Raw genomic sequence first — 16,720 nt, 5'->3', positions numbered from 1 at the left:
GGAAACACAGACCCTTCCTCTCCACCGGACAGCATGTCACCCCCACCCCCAACATTGCTTAAATACTCCTTGGCCCTAAGCCTTTCCCGGAGTGCATGTGGATTCCGAATATTAGAGTATTCGGTTTAGTTCCTTTGAAGGAGCAAATCTTTCCTGGCCTCCACACCCCACCTGTATGGTGAGGGCTACAGTCTTTGTTAAGTTCGATTTCTGTCTTTGATGAGTAGGACTGCAAAGTGGTTCAAAACACGGACTCTAACCTTCGATGCCCAGTTCAGACCCTAGCCTCACTATTTACTAATGGCGAGAACTTGGGCCTCTGCTCGCACTTCAGTGAGATGGGCATGATGACAGCAGCTTATCTTGCAAAGCTGCTATGAGGGTTAGGGTAGCTGTGTGTAAAGAGGAGGGCGTGGCGTGTGGGAACCTCACGTAAATATCAACGATTGCTACTATGATTGTTATTCTCATCATGATCCTACTCTCAGAGGCAGCCACAGTAAGTAAAAGTACTCTGAATTTAAACTGGATTTGAGGGTCAAAATTAGCTATGGCACCTTTGGGGCAAGTCACTTAATCTCTGTGCCTCAGCTTCCATATTTGCAAAGTCAGGCCAGAAAAATCTACTGCATAGGGTGGTTATGAAGATTAAAGGACCCGGCTGGTTTGTCTGGACCTCTCCAGCCTTGCACCCTAGGTCCTCAAAGCACTGCTCTGTGCACGTTTTTGTAATGGACAATTACTGCAGTTGGGAGCAGTGACTGCAAGATGAGTCCTCTTTCCCTCTCCATCCCCCTTGCCCTGGCGCCTGAGAAACAGAGCATCCCCATGGCAACAGCGGCAGCTGGTCCCTTGATAAGAGGAGCTGGAGCCGGGCAGCAGCAGACACTGCCACTGAGGAGCCGGCCCAGCTTCAGGGAGGAAGCGCTTCCTCCATCACTCGCCTTCTCATCTCGGCACCTGCACTGACTGGTAAGTGCTTTGGATCTTTACTCTGAGAACTTTTATGGTGAGAAAAGCCAGTTTCCAATAAGTTGCTCTTTTGTGGTTGCTGGGACAGAGGCTGCAGCTGGAGGTGGGGGGTGTGTGGAGGGGTATCTGCTGGGCAGGAGTGTGCTTTCTGGAGCAAGACGAAGCTGGGGCGAGGAGGGGAGCAGGAAGAGTCTCCACTTTCAAGTCATTTTTCCAAGGGAAGTGGAGTCTGGAATTCTGCAAGAACCAGAGTCTTCACAAATTAAATTGTGAAGTTTCACAGTGAACACTGGTGTATCTGCATATACACACAGCAGCATGGAGAGGCTTACCTCCCAAGGCTGGGGAGAGTGTCCTTATCAAAAAACCTCTCTATGTCCTACTTTGAGTAAAAGTCATTCCTTGAGGAATGTTGCAAATTTAGGTCTTCTAAATGAAAAAATTTGACTTTATAATGTGGTACTTTTTGACCTGAATTCAGTCCTCAGGTTAAAGAAAGATTTGACAAAGGATATGACTTTTATATCACCAGAGGGTACTTTAACCAGACACCACATTGGGCTGTGGACGTAACCTTCTAATTTTTTATTCCATCAAATAAATCCAGGCTTGATTACTTTGGGGAAATTGTTTAGAATATCGCACAACTCAGCTAAGTGTCACCTTACTTTTGAAGATCAGTATTACTATGTTCCCAAGACCTGGAAATGGGTGTTTCTGCAAGTTGCTTTGTGCTTGGATTGTTCTAATCTCATCAGTAGCTTTAGAAAAGGTCAGAAATGGGATGGGGAAGTGATTCAATGGGCCAGTTTAGGTATACACGTAATTACAAGGTGAGGACTGAAAGAGCGAAGAAAGCGACTCGTATTCTTAAAATGGTAGCATGTGCTGGGGTCTGGGCTGGGAGTTTGATACACTCTCAACAACCCTGGAGAAGAGCCACTATCATGCCCATTTCACAGATGTGGAAACTAAGTTTCCAAGAGGACATATGACCTTCCCAAGTTCACCCAGTTAGAGAGTAGGATAAGCAATCAAACATTTGCCTTTACCTCATACTACCTCACAGCACCACATGCTTACAGTCAGGGAACAATTTTCTGCCTATGAATTAAACCACCTATTCTAACACCCAACTGAGAAATCTACTCAGTGTTAAGAACAAGGACAAAAATGCCCAGACCAGCTTATGACTTCAAGCTGAACTGACCGATCCTTTTTAGCAGGAGAAGTAGCACTCCTGAAATAGGAACCAGCTCTGAGCTAGTGAAGGAGGCAGGCTCCCTCAAATGTATCCTCGATTTCAGCAGGTTGCTCAGACATGCTGCCCTAGCCAGCCTCCTTCCCTGGCACCCAGTTCCCTGGACTTTCCAGGTCCCGTTCTCAAAAGAGAAAGAGACCTTTGTCATTAATAACCCCTATATACTGTGACATCAGTTAATGCATCTCCTCTCCCAGTGGTATTTGTGTTTGCAAATGTCTCCCTGAGAAGAGGAATGTAAGATTCAGCAAGCGGTATTTCAAGAGTTTAGCATCGTGGTCCTGAAGACCCCTCAAACCCCTGAGATGCCATCCCTTGGCCTCTTGTATATGCTACACCAAACCACCCACATTCTCTCAAACAACAATAAGGAAAGTAATACAGACCCACAACCCTTTCTTCTCTAGTTGAGAAATCAGAAAAACTCTGAAAACCCAAAGTTTTTGTTGTTGTTGAGCTCAACATAAACTCATTTGGTAGCAAAACCTGACAAGAAAGGTGTGAATCATTTTGTAGTCTTTATTTATGTGACTTAGTGCAAATGTTCACATTTTTGCTGGGGATGTGATGTGATGCCTATGGACTTGGTGCTTCCTGAGACCCCTCTGGAGGTGTTATATAATAAAAGTGGCCTGATTTCCACCGCACAGATGGCCTCAGGCTTTTCAGGAATGGGTGGGCGGGCCAATACTTACAGTCACAGTGGCCGTCCAAGTTGTCACTCTGTGAGTATTAAAATTCAGAGACCACTCTGAACCAATAAGTGGCAAGAGGTTTAAGGGTTGCAAATCTTTTGACTAGTTTATATGATAGCCCCAAAGCATCTCTTAAGTCCCTAGCCCTTCGGTTAGAATCTGAAGACACAGGGAACCAGGCGTTTGGGTATGAAAGAGTTGATGCTTCAGAAAGTTCCCAAATTACAGTGAGCTGCTGAGGGAGGTGAGGAAACCATCCCTGGGCAGCAGGGCAAAATCAACATCCATTTGCTGTGCTTGGAGTGGAGTCTGAATTAAGGAGAGGAATGCATGGGCAGAGTCAGGACTAGGAATAGAAATATTTCATTTCCTGGTTCAAGAACTAGACCAGCTCGTGACTTACAATGGCTCGAGTGTCTGAACACTCCTTCTCAATGAGGATAGAAAAGCAGAGGGGGTCGGGAGAGAGGGTCATCTTACACTAACACTCAACAGGCAGGTAAAATGACAATCATTAATAAGGCGACAGTAAACTCCAAATATCTCTCTCCTCCGAGTACTTGTTCCTTTCTTTGTGTGAAGGTTTTCTGCCAAGAAAATCGTAATGACATCATTTATGCTGAAAGTCTCTTCTAATCCCATGGGCAAAACACATTCCTGCCCAGCACGAGGTGTTTTTGTATTGTAAAATCCCAAGTGTGAAAGTCATCTCTCAGCCCCTAGCAAGCAGAGGCTTGCCGTCATTCTTTCACTCACACTGATTTACAACAGTGCTGTTTCCCCCTGTAGACACGAGGTGTTCTCCTGGGGAGGAAGCGTGTGTCAGTTCTGTGACTAATCACCGGGTATCCTTGCCTTGTCCAGGGACTTCTGATCCTCGCACAGTTCATCTCCCACGGGCAGCCTCCTCTCTCTCAAGCCCAGTACCGAGAAAGCCAGTTTGCTCAGATGAAGGCTGGCCCTCCCATGGCTCAACATCTAGATGAAACAGAGAGTCGATGAGTTTTAGATTTTTTTCAGTTTGACAGCTGGTCTTCATTAGCCAGCTACCTAGTAAGGTGTAGACAAAGTCACATAACAATGACTGCCAGTTACTCAGTGCCTACAGTGTGCAAAGCATGTAGCTAGCCTATTTAATCTTCATAGTAACTCTATGGGATAGTTACTATTATGTCTATTTTACAGATAAGAAAACTGAGGCCAAGAATGGGGGCCATAGAGGAACATATGTCCCTGGGGGCCAGTCTGTGTGTGCACCACAAAGAGGCTAGCCTTGGCAAATTCTATCACAGCAGCTGTAACTTGTAGGGAGGAAGGGCAAAAATGGTTATACTGCACTTGGGCTCCATCTACCCTCACTGGGTCGTGAAGATTTAGCTGTTCCATCAAAGCCAAATGGCTTGTAGTCAAAGGGCTGAGATTTAACCTAGATCTGTTTGACTAAAGCTCAGATTCAAATTGAATATCTAGGTATTGAGCACAGAGGGGCAGCCATGTGATCCAAGTACAAAGAACAGCTTACCTTGGGTTGGAGAGAAGAAGAGGGGTGCTCCTGCCAGATAGGACCGAGAGCAGAAGGTAGGAGGCCTGAGTTCAAATGAGATTTCTGACTCTAAGCATGCAAGTAATTGTAGGTCATTTTTAAGCTCTTTGAATCTCAGTTTCTTCTTCTAGAGAATGAATATTTTGACTAGATCTTCCATGGGGTGATCTTCAGCACAAAGTCTATGACAGGGCCCATGACCTTCTGCCCAAAGAGATGGGAGGTTGATTAAGTAGGTGCACAGGCCATACCTGGGGCTGTAACTTTGCCTCCAGACCTCAGCACCGAGCCCTCTCATCCCGAGTGACAGTCCCGTAACTCTCCTCTTAACGCAAGCAGGTAGGGACCGGCCACTAAAGTTAACAGCATACTTCCTTATGGTCCCAGGGAGTTGGCAGTCTCTATATAAACACTAAAAACAATGGTCTGAATTGATTTCTGCTGAAGTCACTCAGCACAGTCAGTCTGCTCAGAATGACACTAAAAGCCGGCTCAAGTAATCCGTTAATGGCTCCATCTGCTACTCAATGATCTCAGCTTGTAGGAGAGCCCCTCCAGCCTTCCCAGAGAACACTGACTTATTCCTCAGAAGACAATTGAGTTGAAATAATTCTATGAGCTTGAAATGTTAATACAATTGATCTGGGTATTCATCTGCATGCCAGTAATCCAGGAATCTCAAGAAAAGAGGAGCAGTAGGGTCATTTTAATCTTATTCCTCTCCAACCATGCTTGCTGTGGTAGGACATCAGTAATAAATTATCTAAAAGAAACAGAACATAGGCAGACCCTAATGAAGATTTCCTATAAATCTCAACTAATGCATTCCTCATGCAGACCTGACACATGTCCATTCTGAATTTCTACTCCTCCTGGACAATGGCTACAACTAATAGCTCTGGAAAGTTCAATGGATTTGTGGTTTAAGAAAGATGGGTGATGGGAGGAGGGGGAAGGGGAAACAGATTTTCTCTAATGCCAGAAATCTCTAGGGAGAAAATAATAAAGATCTACTTCAAGACCTAGATTTTTTCCTACCACGTCTCTACCACCATTGTTACATTGATAGAGAAGTCTCATTACTTTGTAGTTAAAAGCATGTAATGGTAGAAAAACCAGAAGCCTAGTTCAATTCGGATTCAAAGGTACTGCTGTTTTAAAAGTCTTGGGTGTCTAGTGGAAGTCTGCAGAAATGGATTTGGATCCAAGCTTGGCTACTTAACTGATGTGTGACTAAATAAATTAATTAGATTTTCTGATCCTCAGTTTCTTCGTCTGTAAAGTAGGCATAATCCTATTTTGTAGAACTCAACAGAGGAAAAAAAATAAGCAAGGTTTAATCAAGATTTTTCTGTAATTCTCAGCTAACTCAGTTCTAATTCAGACTATACACATGTTCATTCTGAAATTCCTACGGTGCTTACAAAAAAGGGCAAATATTGAACATCTGATACATGACAATTACTGATAAATCTCTGTGTGCGTGTTTGTGTGTGTGCCTGTGTGTCAGATTCATTTATCTTGGCTTAGATCATAAATTTAGCACTTCTAGTAGCTAAGTAAAATAAGCTGACTTAAAAAAAATAGGATTGAACTGAGAACATAATAGTAAGTTCTCAAGAGGTCTACTTATATAATAAGTGAGTGAGTGAACAGAAGACATACTAGTGGTCTTCTTTCTTTCCTTCTGTAGTGCTGGAGAAGAAATCCACACAGCAGCCCTCCTTTGATGATGTCCACTGAGCAAATGCAGCCACTCGAGCTCTCCGAAGACAGACTGGACAAGCTCAACCCTCGTTGTGGCCACTTGGGTAAATGGTCCAGTGTGGCTGTCAGTGGTGGAAGTCAGAAAGGGGGTGTCTCTGCCATTTGGTTTGCCAGCAAGTCAGAGGGAGGCCCCCTGCAACCCGATAGTGTGTGACTTCTGGTGACAGCCAACACCAGATGGACAGGCAAATAGCCATGGGTCTGCGGGGTCTGCCATGTAAATATTAGCAGAAGCACTGGAGAGACGTTCATTGGAATTGAAAAAGAGAGAGAAAAGGCATTGTCCTCTTTTTTGGGTCTGACAGTCCCAGGCAGAGCATTTTTGAGGCAATAAATGGAATGTGGCTGCATAGCTTGTTTCCAGTATTTCCCGGCATACTTACACCCCATGTGCAGTGCCAATAAAATATTTCAAATATCTCTCTTTGCCTATCAAGACGGAATTTTAAATAGCCTTTTTCTGCTTTATTGTCAATCTGTTTCCTTTCCAGAACTGACTTTTTGCATAACCTTTGTAATGAAAATACCAGAAACATTTCTGCCTCTACCCATTTCTAAAAATGAGACACTCAGACTTTTGATGGATGGGCCTTTTGCATATTCATAGCCTTTGTTTATGCCTCGCCTGGTTATGACTCCCCGCCCCGCCTCTCCCCTCTACCCATTTGCCATCAAGATATTTTATATTCAGGATTTCTCCAAAAATGAGGAAAAGTGGAATTAAAGTAAATGTCAAGATTGAAGGAAATGTCTCGCTGTCTGTACGGGGCCCCGAGTCGCATCCCCAGGTTGAATGGTGACGCCTGGCTGATCCATAGCCAGCCTGAGACCCCACAGTTGGGCAGCACCCATTCTGAGCCACTTTCATTCATTCCACAGATGTCCACAGTATGTAAAATATGGGGGAAATTAACTGTGCTAAGCGGTCATAAATTTTTAAAATTACATTTTCAACCAGGCATTAAGATGCATAGTCCCAAGAGCCTGGTTTTCAGCCTGATGCCATAACCTGCCAGCAGTGAAACCTTCAGCCTTTTAGCTCGCCTTCAGTTCCTTCATCTGCAAATTAGGGGTAATAATAGTACCTTCCCTCGTGGGCATGGTGTGAGAATTAAATGAGATAATACATTCAGGATGGTGTGACTATGTAACAGCTAGTGAAACACAGCTTTTCTACGGATGATCCAGAAAAGGCATTGGTCCGTCCCACACACTAAAATGACGTGATGTCACCTAATATGTAAGTAGTACTCAGTAAACTCCCCCCTCGCCTCCTTTTTTGGTGTGTGTGCATTTAAACTTAAAAGCATATAGTCCAGTGCTGTATACATAGTACAATTTCATAGAACAGGAATAGACTGAGAACCTCACTACAAGACCAAAGAGAGCACCGGGCTGCGCACTGGCCCTGGGGCTCTCCACCGCGAGCAAGGCTTGAGCGAAGGATTTTGCAAAGGAGCATTTGGCACCGAGAACCTGTTCTCCCATCAGCAATGTGACTCAAACCCACTCTGTGGCTTGCTTAACAGTGTTTTATAGTTCCTCTTTGCCTTGATTATCCCTCCTATTTGAGTTCTGTTCATTTGGAGTTTTATAGAATTCTAGTTTTCCCTTTTATGACATGTATCCGTGCACGCAAGGTCGTCTGTAAAAGAGGCCACAATAAATACATACTTTTGTTTTTCAGACCAAATGACTTCTATCCCTCTCATCAGGTGTAACGAAACCACCCAGTCTGTGACTGGACCCTTACTTATGTAATATTCTCTTTTTTTCTTTACATCTTGAAAAATCAGATGATCTTTCAGACCAGTTTATTAAGGACTGTGAGCTCAAAAAGAAGCCAAGAAAAGGCAAAAATGCACAAGTCGCCCTGAATGTTGAGTCAGACCAGAAAAAACCAAGAAGGAAAGATACACCGGCCCTGCACATCCCGCCTTTCATACCAGGTAACGGACAATGAGGTCAGTTTGCACATTTGTGAAAGAAAACCGCTGGCCACTAATCATGTTGGCCTTACAATTGTTTTCCTTAAATATTTGGATGTTTTTAAATCATTGGTACAATCTCTGCATTTGTCTTAGTTACAATAAAGCCAGTCGCTATAACATAAATTCCAAATGATTAGTGGGTAACACGATACAAGTTTACTTTTCACTCAGCAGTGGAAGTTGAGGGTGGGGGAGGCAGGGTCTGCTCCAAACAGTCATTCAGGGACTCAAGCTGAGGGAGGTTCAGACATCATCCGTACATGTCTTCTAAAGTCACCATGAGCATGGGCATCCAGCAGGTACGGGGCAGACAGAGCGGAGGACTGGGAGACCTGCAGGCGGCACACGTCGTGTCCTTCAGTCACAGGCCTCGCCTGACTGCAAGGGAGGCTGAGAGATGCCGCGCAGCTGCGTGCCCGGGAGAAAAGCAAAACGGTTTGGTGAACAGCTAACGAGTCTCTACAACCTTGCATGTGACATGTGACATTCTCTGGCTTCCAAAAGTTTTGTCTTATTTCCTTTACTCCTTCCCCCCAGGCCATTTATTTAACGTCTTCTCTATTCACAACCCACTAGGAGAGATACGAAACAAACAGAACACAGCACTTTCTGGAAAGGAAATTTCTTTCCACTTTTTTTTCAATTGAAGTATAGTTGGTTTACAATGTTGTGTTAATGTCTGGTGTACAGTATAGTGATTCAGTTATACATATATTTATAATCCCTTTTCATATTCTTTTTCATTATAGATTATCACATGATACTGAATTTCGTTCCCTGTACCATACAGTAGGACCTTTTTGTTTTCTTTCAGTTTTATAAGAAATAAAAGAAACACATAAATAGCTGAAATATGCAGGAAGAAGGAACATCATAATGGGGGTCTTCAGATAAGGACCCCGGGAGCTCAGGCTGGGCAGTGAATTGTAGAGTGTGAATTTATACAGGAGACTGTATTTAGAGAGTTTGTAAATGATGGAGAAAACATTCACGCATAGAAGAGAGGGGACGAGGCAGGTGGGTGGAAGTAGAGAACACTTTAAGTCATTGGAGAGTGTAGCACATAGTGGTGGAACAGGAAATGATCCATTGCTATGCAGGGGATGGACTTTGGGGGCAGACAAACCCGGGCTGTATTCCTTGGGCGCCTGTCTTTGCCTCACTTTCCACAGCCCAGTGATGGTGTTAGTAATATTAAATCCTTCAGGGTTTGGTGGGGCTAAAATGAAATGAGACATGTAAAACCCTTTGCATGGAGGAAGTTCTCTGGTGTTGCCTCAGTCGATACTAATTCTTATTATAAAGAAACTGCTTTTATTAAGTTTGAAAAGACATACTGACTGCCATCACCAGGTGTATGTGCAAATATGCACTCCTTGTGTATTAGGATACACGTATTTGACCCTGTTTCTCCCTCTGTTCCCCTAACTATGCAGGTGTGTTCTCAGAACATTTAATTGAAAGATATGATGTCCAAGAGAGACATCCAAAGGGCAAAATGAGTCCAGCTCTTCATAACACTGACCTGGAACAGAAAAAGCCAAGGAGAAAAGACACACCTGCCCTGCACGTGTCCCCCTTCGCAGCAGGTAAAAGAGCTGGTGCAGGGCATTTGCAGGGGGCGGTGGGAACAGGTCAAGAGCCTTACCATCTGGAGGTGCCACGGGCATGGCCTTTGTCCCAGCCCAGCAATCTGTGTCTCACAGAAGTGCTCAGGGGAGGAACAGAATTTACTGCTGCCTTTCATGTTTACCTTCACTGGCAGCTCCCCTGGGGCTGACTTGGAGATGGGTGAGGATCAGAGCATAACTCATGCTTCAGCAGAACTGGTCAAATTCACTGAGCTAATGAAATAGAAATGTCAGTGGGTCCTTGAAAGAAGTTTAAATATCCTCCTCCCCAGCCTTCCATGAGTCATGTGTCCTACGGCTGACGGCTGACTCTCCCAAGACACCTGGATATATTGACCAAATCCTCAAAGCAAGAGGGAGAGAGAGGGAGAAGCAGAGAAAGAGAGCTGCAGAGATAATGACAGCTATATTAGTATGTGTCAAACCCAACCAAAAAATCTTGCTGAACTGTGTGCACAACCCCATGCCATAAGGCCACCAGTGTGTGAGGTGTAGTCTTGTCCCTGAGAATTTTATGTACAGGCTGGGGAATAAGACATGTACACTCATGACTAGAGTGTGAGACGGAGTGTGTGTATGCATGTGTGTGTGTTTTATTTAGATAGTTGGGGGTGGGAGAGTGGCAGAGGAGAAAATGTACTAATGTTTATTGAAACCCTGTTAAATGTTAGGTACTAGGTTTGGCATGTCTCATGGATTTTTAAAAACCAACTGAATAACACAAGAAAGTAGCTATCATCTCCCTTTACTGAGAGAGAATGTAACTCTAAAGTCTTCTGTTGATGAACTTGATGGATGGGTGGCTGATTAGCTAATGGATGATGGGATGATTGGAAGGATAGAAAGTGGATTAAATTATGCTCATGACCAAGCACGATTACGTGACAGAGCTGGGGCTCTGACGCAGAACTGTCTCACCTGTGAGCAGTTTTTCACTGCACCATGATGCAGTTTGGACCTGTAGCATTACAGCAATCCAGAAGGGACACTTTGGGGAGGAAATTTGGTTGTTATTATAAAACCGTATTTTCCCATTGCTTCATTTAGTAAAGAAAAAATCGAAAGACACCTCAGATGATATCATGAAAAGGCAGTCAGGGGTGCAGACAGGGCTACTGATTTCTGAGAAGAGACAGGCAAGGAGGCAAGGAGCATAAGGAGGCACTTGTCTGGAGAAATGGACCAAGGACCTGTTGGGAGGGTCTGAACCTGCCTCCGTCCTGCTTCTCAGGTTACAGGCGCTCCTAGCTATATTGATCCTCCAACCCATCACACGTTTCCTCCCAGCTCTGCCTCTGTCCACGTTCTAGTCACCTTTTAAGACTCAGCCAGCTTAAAATCTGTGCCAGCAGACCTTCCAAGTCCAAAGTGAAACTTGCTTATTACGAACTAACTCTGTATTAGACATGGGCATGCAGATCCCCAGACTTTGCCCTCTCCTCTAGTGTTGGCCTTATTCGTGTTGCTGTTATTGTAACTGTCCTTTACACTGACTTACATCAGAGACTTTCCTGATGAACTCAGGAGAGCTGGCCTGGGAGTGCCCTGTTGCTGGTGTTGGCCTTGACCTCTGGCCCAGTCCCTCCCAGACAGCAGCGCTCAATCTATTGATTCGATATTCCATTTAACAATCATGATTCGGCAGTTTCAAGTTCTCCATTAGGAGACATTGTTTTCTGCTGATTCTTGTATTTGTTTTCATTGAAGTCCTTCTGGAGGAAGACTTGGTAGAGGAACAAAAATGTTTATGGACAGAGGGTTACCTTAGGACACAGCATTGAACATGGGCTTTGGAGTCAGAAAAGCATCGCTTTGATCTCTGGTTCTTCTCCACTCTAGCTTTGTGACCCTGGGCAACTCAGGTTACAGGCACTCCTACCTATACTGAAGGAACTATAAGTCTCCTTCATTTCATCCACCTCTGAAAGGAGAACAATAAAATCTGTCTCCCAGGGTTGTTAACATAATTAAATAAAGTGTATAAAGCACGTAGCACAGTTCCTGGCTTATTGAAAGTCCTCCAAAATGTTAGATCGCCTCCATTCTCTTTTCAATGTTATATTTTTTTGAGATAAGTCAAACCATTTTTAAAGGTGAGACTTTTTCTAGCCGCAAGTGGTTTACCTCTCCATAGCAACCTGCAGATTCAAGGAACTTCCTAAAATGTTGAGCTCTGTTTCTCTGGCTATGGAGGCTGCCTACACCCCAATATCGACATCCTAAGAGAGCAGCTTCCCAGCTGAATAAAAAATGTTTATCAAACAATGCAAAGTACATAAGAGTTGGGGAGGGGGTTGCGTATTCATAGATTCTAAACACATTATAGAATTCCTTGAATCAGCAGATCCCTGTGTCACAAGTATTTGCAATTATAGATCGTGTTCGATGATTCTAGCTTTTATTAGCATATTAGCTAGAGCGCTTTATTTTTGAAGAGCCTTTTAGTATCTAAAGATTTGGCAGTAATCGAAATGCTAGTTAAGCTGATAAGGATAGAGCCTTCAGCAGATGTTCAGAGAGACTCACATTGCTTCTAATAAGGGTGTTGAGAGCAACTCACAGAAAAATGCGCTCCAGAGGCATCTCCTCTCATTAGCCCTTGGCAAGTGAAGACTGGACAAGGATTCACTCTCCTCTCAATCTCTTGCTAACTACCTCCATCCCCAAGGTTAATGAGCTTCTTTGACAGTTTCCAACCACCAGACAACTCCTCTGAGCAGTGAGGAGTCATCTTGGACTTCTTTGCCAGCCCGAGGTTTGCTCCCAACGTGGCCTGCAGTTGCAGGGCCAAGTGACTTCACAGCAGGGAGCACTGGGCTGGGATTGGTCAGATCTGAGTAGCCAAGACCTGCTGAAGAGGAAATGAAGCCTTTAGTTGAGGCCTGTGGCAAAAGGAACCAGGAAAAATATTGAAGCATTAAAGAGAAGCCTCTTAGAAAATTGGCCCATGAGCTTTGAACACTTAGAGATCAGAGCTCAACATTGTACTTGTAAAAAGGAGACTGATGTGTCCTTTGAAATTGCCCCCCTCTTCTGTCCCACTGGGAACAAAGCACCCTCCCTGATGTGGTTTACGAGGAGCTGGGGCTGCCTTAGATCCAAGGCACCTGTAATGCAGGTGAGCAGCTTTAGATGGTGCTCTGGGTCCATCCTGGCCTAGAACAGCTTGCTGCAAGGCTAATTGGCCCTCAGAGACCTTGGACTGACAGGTTTCACCTTTAAAACATACTAAGCTCTAAGAAGCAGCTAAGTTCCCTACACGCTCCTACATAGAGAGTGGAAGGGAAGGAACCAACATTCCTTAAATCCCAACTGTATTCCGAGTCCCGTGCTAGGGGTTAGAGTGTCCTTTGGGAGCCTCACAGAGTGGCAAGGAAGACGGATGTCTTGTCCAATGACTCCTACAACGTGAAGGTGCTTTCATGGAGGTCCGTGTGAGGTGTGGCTGAGGCATGAAAGCATGTTGGCCTAAATCTATCACGGCAGCATCGCCCCCTGTGGGAGAGACAAATTATGTTTCCTCTAGTTTTATAGATGAACAAACTGAGGCTCAGACAGGTTACGTGACCTGCTCCAAGTGGAATGGCCACCAAAGGTAAAGCTTTCTGGCTCTAGAGCACATTCCTTCACTAACACACCTCCTTCCACAGGAAAATGTGAGGATCAGGACTGGATCAGATATGATAGAAACCAGACAGGCTGGTGTTTGTCATACTTCATTCATCTTCAAGTGACCAAAGCCAATGATGTGAAGCATCAAGAATAAGAATAGATGCTACTGATTTCAGTGTCATCCTAAGCAATGAGATCCATGAAATCAAGATTTTGATGAGTTACCATATATATTTTTCATTATAAGACATTCAAGTGAATGCTGAACTATACTTATACAAATGCTAGTTCACTTTCCACTTGAGATTATCTCCTATGTCCCCGTGGAAAGCCAAGCCCACTTTGCAAAGGGCTGACCTTGGTGATGAAACAGCCTCCTCCCTTCTTCAAAATCCTAGGATTTTTTTTTTTTTTTTTTCCCAGATCATGCATGACTAGGTTTCAAGGATACCCAAAATGCCCAGAAAGTTGACTGGGATCTGGGAGTTTAGGGTTCTTGTCCACTTTGACTCCAACTTGAATTTGGTTTAATGTGAAAAAGTGTCAAGAAAGGAAGGATGGAATGCGTGGGGGCTCAGCATAGCTAGCTCTGTGTTCTCCTCCAAGAGAGCGTGAATTCTAAATAAAAATCCAACCCTCTATGCGGCTGATCTAAGAGAATGATACCCCCCACCGTGTTTCATATGTGATTTATGTGAAAGCCTCAGTATCAGCCAGCCTCCTGAAAGTGTTTTTCTCCTCCAATAAATATCAGCTAATTGGTAAAGAACCCATATGAACAAACTAGGGACTGAATCAAATGAATAGTCATTAAGATCAACACATGGCTTCCATTAATTTGCCACTGTTGAATGGAGTCCAGTGTGGTAGAAAGGCCTCTCGTGGTGCACGACTCTCCTCCCTCCAGTTTAGATCTTTGTGAAATCCTTCATGAATGGAAGAGTCTCTAATTATGAGGAGGATAGGGGGCCGGTGCAAGGCAGTGGTGGGGAAGCAGAACTGGCTGGCTGGGGTGAGAATAACAGAAAGCATGAGGGCTGGCCTTGGATCACAGCTTCCTTTCCTTTGATTAAGATAACCACTTCACAATTCACAGGATAGCAGAACCGCCCAGACCTCCTGGGATGGTCTTCTCTGGGCTGATCAGTCCAGAAAATGGTGTTCAGGTTACTGAATTTCACAGACCAGTGAACTTTTAAAAACAAGATGCTGTGGAGCCAAACATGGAATCAGGATCACAACTTCGAATTTTGCCTCGTGAGGCTGCTGAAAAAACAACCAACCAACATCCTTAAAATTTCATAGAAGAGAAGCTATTTCAACCCCGACTCCAAAGAAGAAAAAAAATCATCCCGAAGAACTTTTTAAATTGTAGCCATAGAGCTGTATGAAAAAGTCACCACACTTTCCTTTTTTTCTCGTTTTGCTCTAAACCACGTAAACTTTCTCATCTACCAGCACTGACATTTAGAAATGACACGTTCAGAGTCTCAGCTCAATATTTTCCCCAGATGTTAGTAAAATGTGTTTAATTTGACTTCACGAGGCTTACTAGTTCTTTTCAAAGGGAAAATAAACTAGCAAACCGTGGAAGGAAAGCAAAAACTAGGTTGCTCACAGGTGTAGCACTGTGCTCAGCATTATTACGCACTTCTTATTTGTCACAATAACCCTTTATGTATTAGTGCCCTCATTTTACATACAAGACAATTTAGGTCTGAAGGTGTTAACTGGCCCGATACAGATTAAGTGAGTGGTAAAGAGTTGGACTCCAAAATCCATATGCTTTCCTTCCTACTGCTGTAAATTTAAATGCAGAACCAACAGAAGGTGAAGGTTGTCTCTGACTCCCAAGTTGAGCATCTCTTGTAACCAGAATAGTGTCCTCATTGAGCCACAGGTCCTCTGGGAAGGCCCAATCAGGCCACCCAGCTCCCCCTGTCCCTGTCGGCACCATTAGTAGGTGGTTTTGCAGACACTAAAAGGTTTCTGGGTTGCCGTGCTCCTGTGCACGGTGTCTTTGCTGTAAGGTTGTCTATTGTTTTAATTAGAGGCACTTAATTGCAGATCTGTGCTTTGTTTTGCAGGTGTGACACTGCTCAGGGACGAGCAACCCAAAGTGATCATGGAAGATGATGAAAAGGATGGTGACAAGATAGCTATTTAAAGATATTTCCCCCGAGACCACTTATAAAATAGGTTAGATTGGTTCCCTATGGTGACCTAGAAAAAATAGAGTTGTTTCTGCTTTCATTTTGTCATAGTCTGCCTTTAAGACCCAGACACCTTTTCCCCAGGAGGCATCCTCTATCAGATTGCCAGTCACCTCTTTGTCTCTCTCTTCTCCCTTGAATCTGGTTTCTGTCCCCACCTCTTAAAGTTTCATTTTCTGATGGGATGGAAAGGAAGCAGATCATCCCTAACTTGGGAAGTAACAGGGAAAGCTGTAGTGCTCAGCGTCTGCATCTTCCTGATCGATTCCTGAAGCAAAGAACATGGATAACATGGGAATCCTTTGTTTCCAGGTTTGTGCTGCTGAGCAGGACTCGATTTCACATCATCCAAATGCCAGTTCAGGTGGGGGCTCCCTGCTGCCAGGTAGTGACGTGGAAATATTTGGGTTCTAACTCACTGATTGTTTTGGAGAACATGGTCTTTTATCGCTTTTATCCTTTCTTACGAGCCCACATGTCTATGGTGACATACCTACCTGAGATCCTCGTAACTGATTCCCTAAAAGTGAGTATAGAAGCTGGAGGAGTCAACCCGGGCAACCATGCCTTGGCTGAAAATACCACAGATAGAGAGTGCTGGTCTGTCTGGGAAGCTTAACAATATACCCCATTTACTTAAAAAAAAAAATGCTTAACCATGTTGTCCTGAACTTTGTGCATTGTGCCACAAGTGAACTATTACTGATGACAGGTAAAATGCCAATGTTTGTGATGAATTTGCTTTTAAAAAGCTTAATTGAGGTCCATGGATGTCCGTTCCTATACTTTTAGCATTCTCACTTATTTAGACCCCAACATGCTTTCTTGGGTGAGAGGGAAAGACGTGTGTTAGCTAGTGAGCGGGGGTCTAAATATGCCCCCTGCCCCAGCCTGCAGCCTGTGCTGCAGTGGAAAGGCTTTGCCCCAGGGCCTCGTCCACCAGGTGATGGACATGGGGAGAAAAAGAAAGCTATTGTTCAAAAGTATAAGGGTGGATATTCAAACAGATCCTGCCTAAAATTGATCATTTGGAAG

The 16,720-nt window shown here is 44.2% G+C and overlaps 1 protein-coding gene across 2 annotated transcripts; it reads left to right on the top strand.

The window, feature by feature from the left end:
• The first annotated feature begins 762 nt into the window (after positions 1–762).
• PPP1R17 (protein phosphatase 1 regulatory subunit 17) lies at positions 763–16,489 on the top strand. Of its 2 annotated transcripts, XM_006187742.3 has the most exons (5): positions 763–972; positions 6,165–6,282; positions 8,035–8,187; positions 9,666–9,818; positions 15,560–16,489. In XM_006187742.3, exons 2-5 carry the CDS (start codon positions 6,201–6,203, stop codon positions 15,637–15,639), a joined length of 468 nt encoding a protein of 155 aa, XP_006187804.1. In that variant the 5' UTR covers positions 763–972; positions 6,165–6,200; the 3' UTR covers positions 15,640–16,489. The 2 variants fall into 2 exon arrangements, with proteins under 2 accessions (XP_006187804.1, XP_032340275.1); XM_032484384.1 differs by lacking the exon at positions 763–972 and having other exon boundaries at positions 6,041–6,282.
• Positions 16,490–16,720: the final 231 nt, after the last annotated feature.

The sequence above is a fragment of the Camelus ferus genome, chromosome 7 (genome assembly GCF_009834535.1).
Source record: "Camelus ferus isolate YT-003-E chromosome 7, BCGSAC_Cfer_1.0, whole genome shotgun sequence".
NCBI lineage: Eukaryota > Metazoa > Chordata > Mammalia > Artiodactyla > Camelidae > Camelus > Camelus ferus.
This window is presented reverse-complemented; position numbering and strand designations above follow the sequence as displayed.

Excerpts from the sequence above, each read along its gene's own strand:
- PPP1R17 (XM_006187742.3), top strand. The coding sequence starts at position 6,201 with ATGATGTCCACTGAGCAAATGCAGCCACTCGAGCTCTCCGAAGACAGA. Across the intron at positions 8,188-9,665 it reads CATCCCGCCTTTCATACCAG|GTGTGTTCTCAGAACATTTA; the intron begins GTAACGGACAAT and ends CTAACTATGCAG. Across the intron at positions 9,819-15,559 it reads CGTGTCCCCCTTCGCAGCAG|GTGTGACACTGCTCAGGGAC; the intron begins GTAAAAGAGCTG and ends TTTGTTTTGCAG.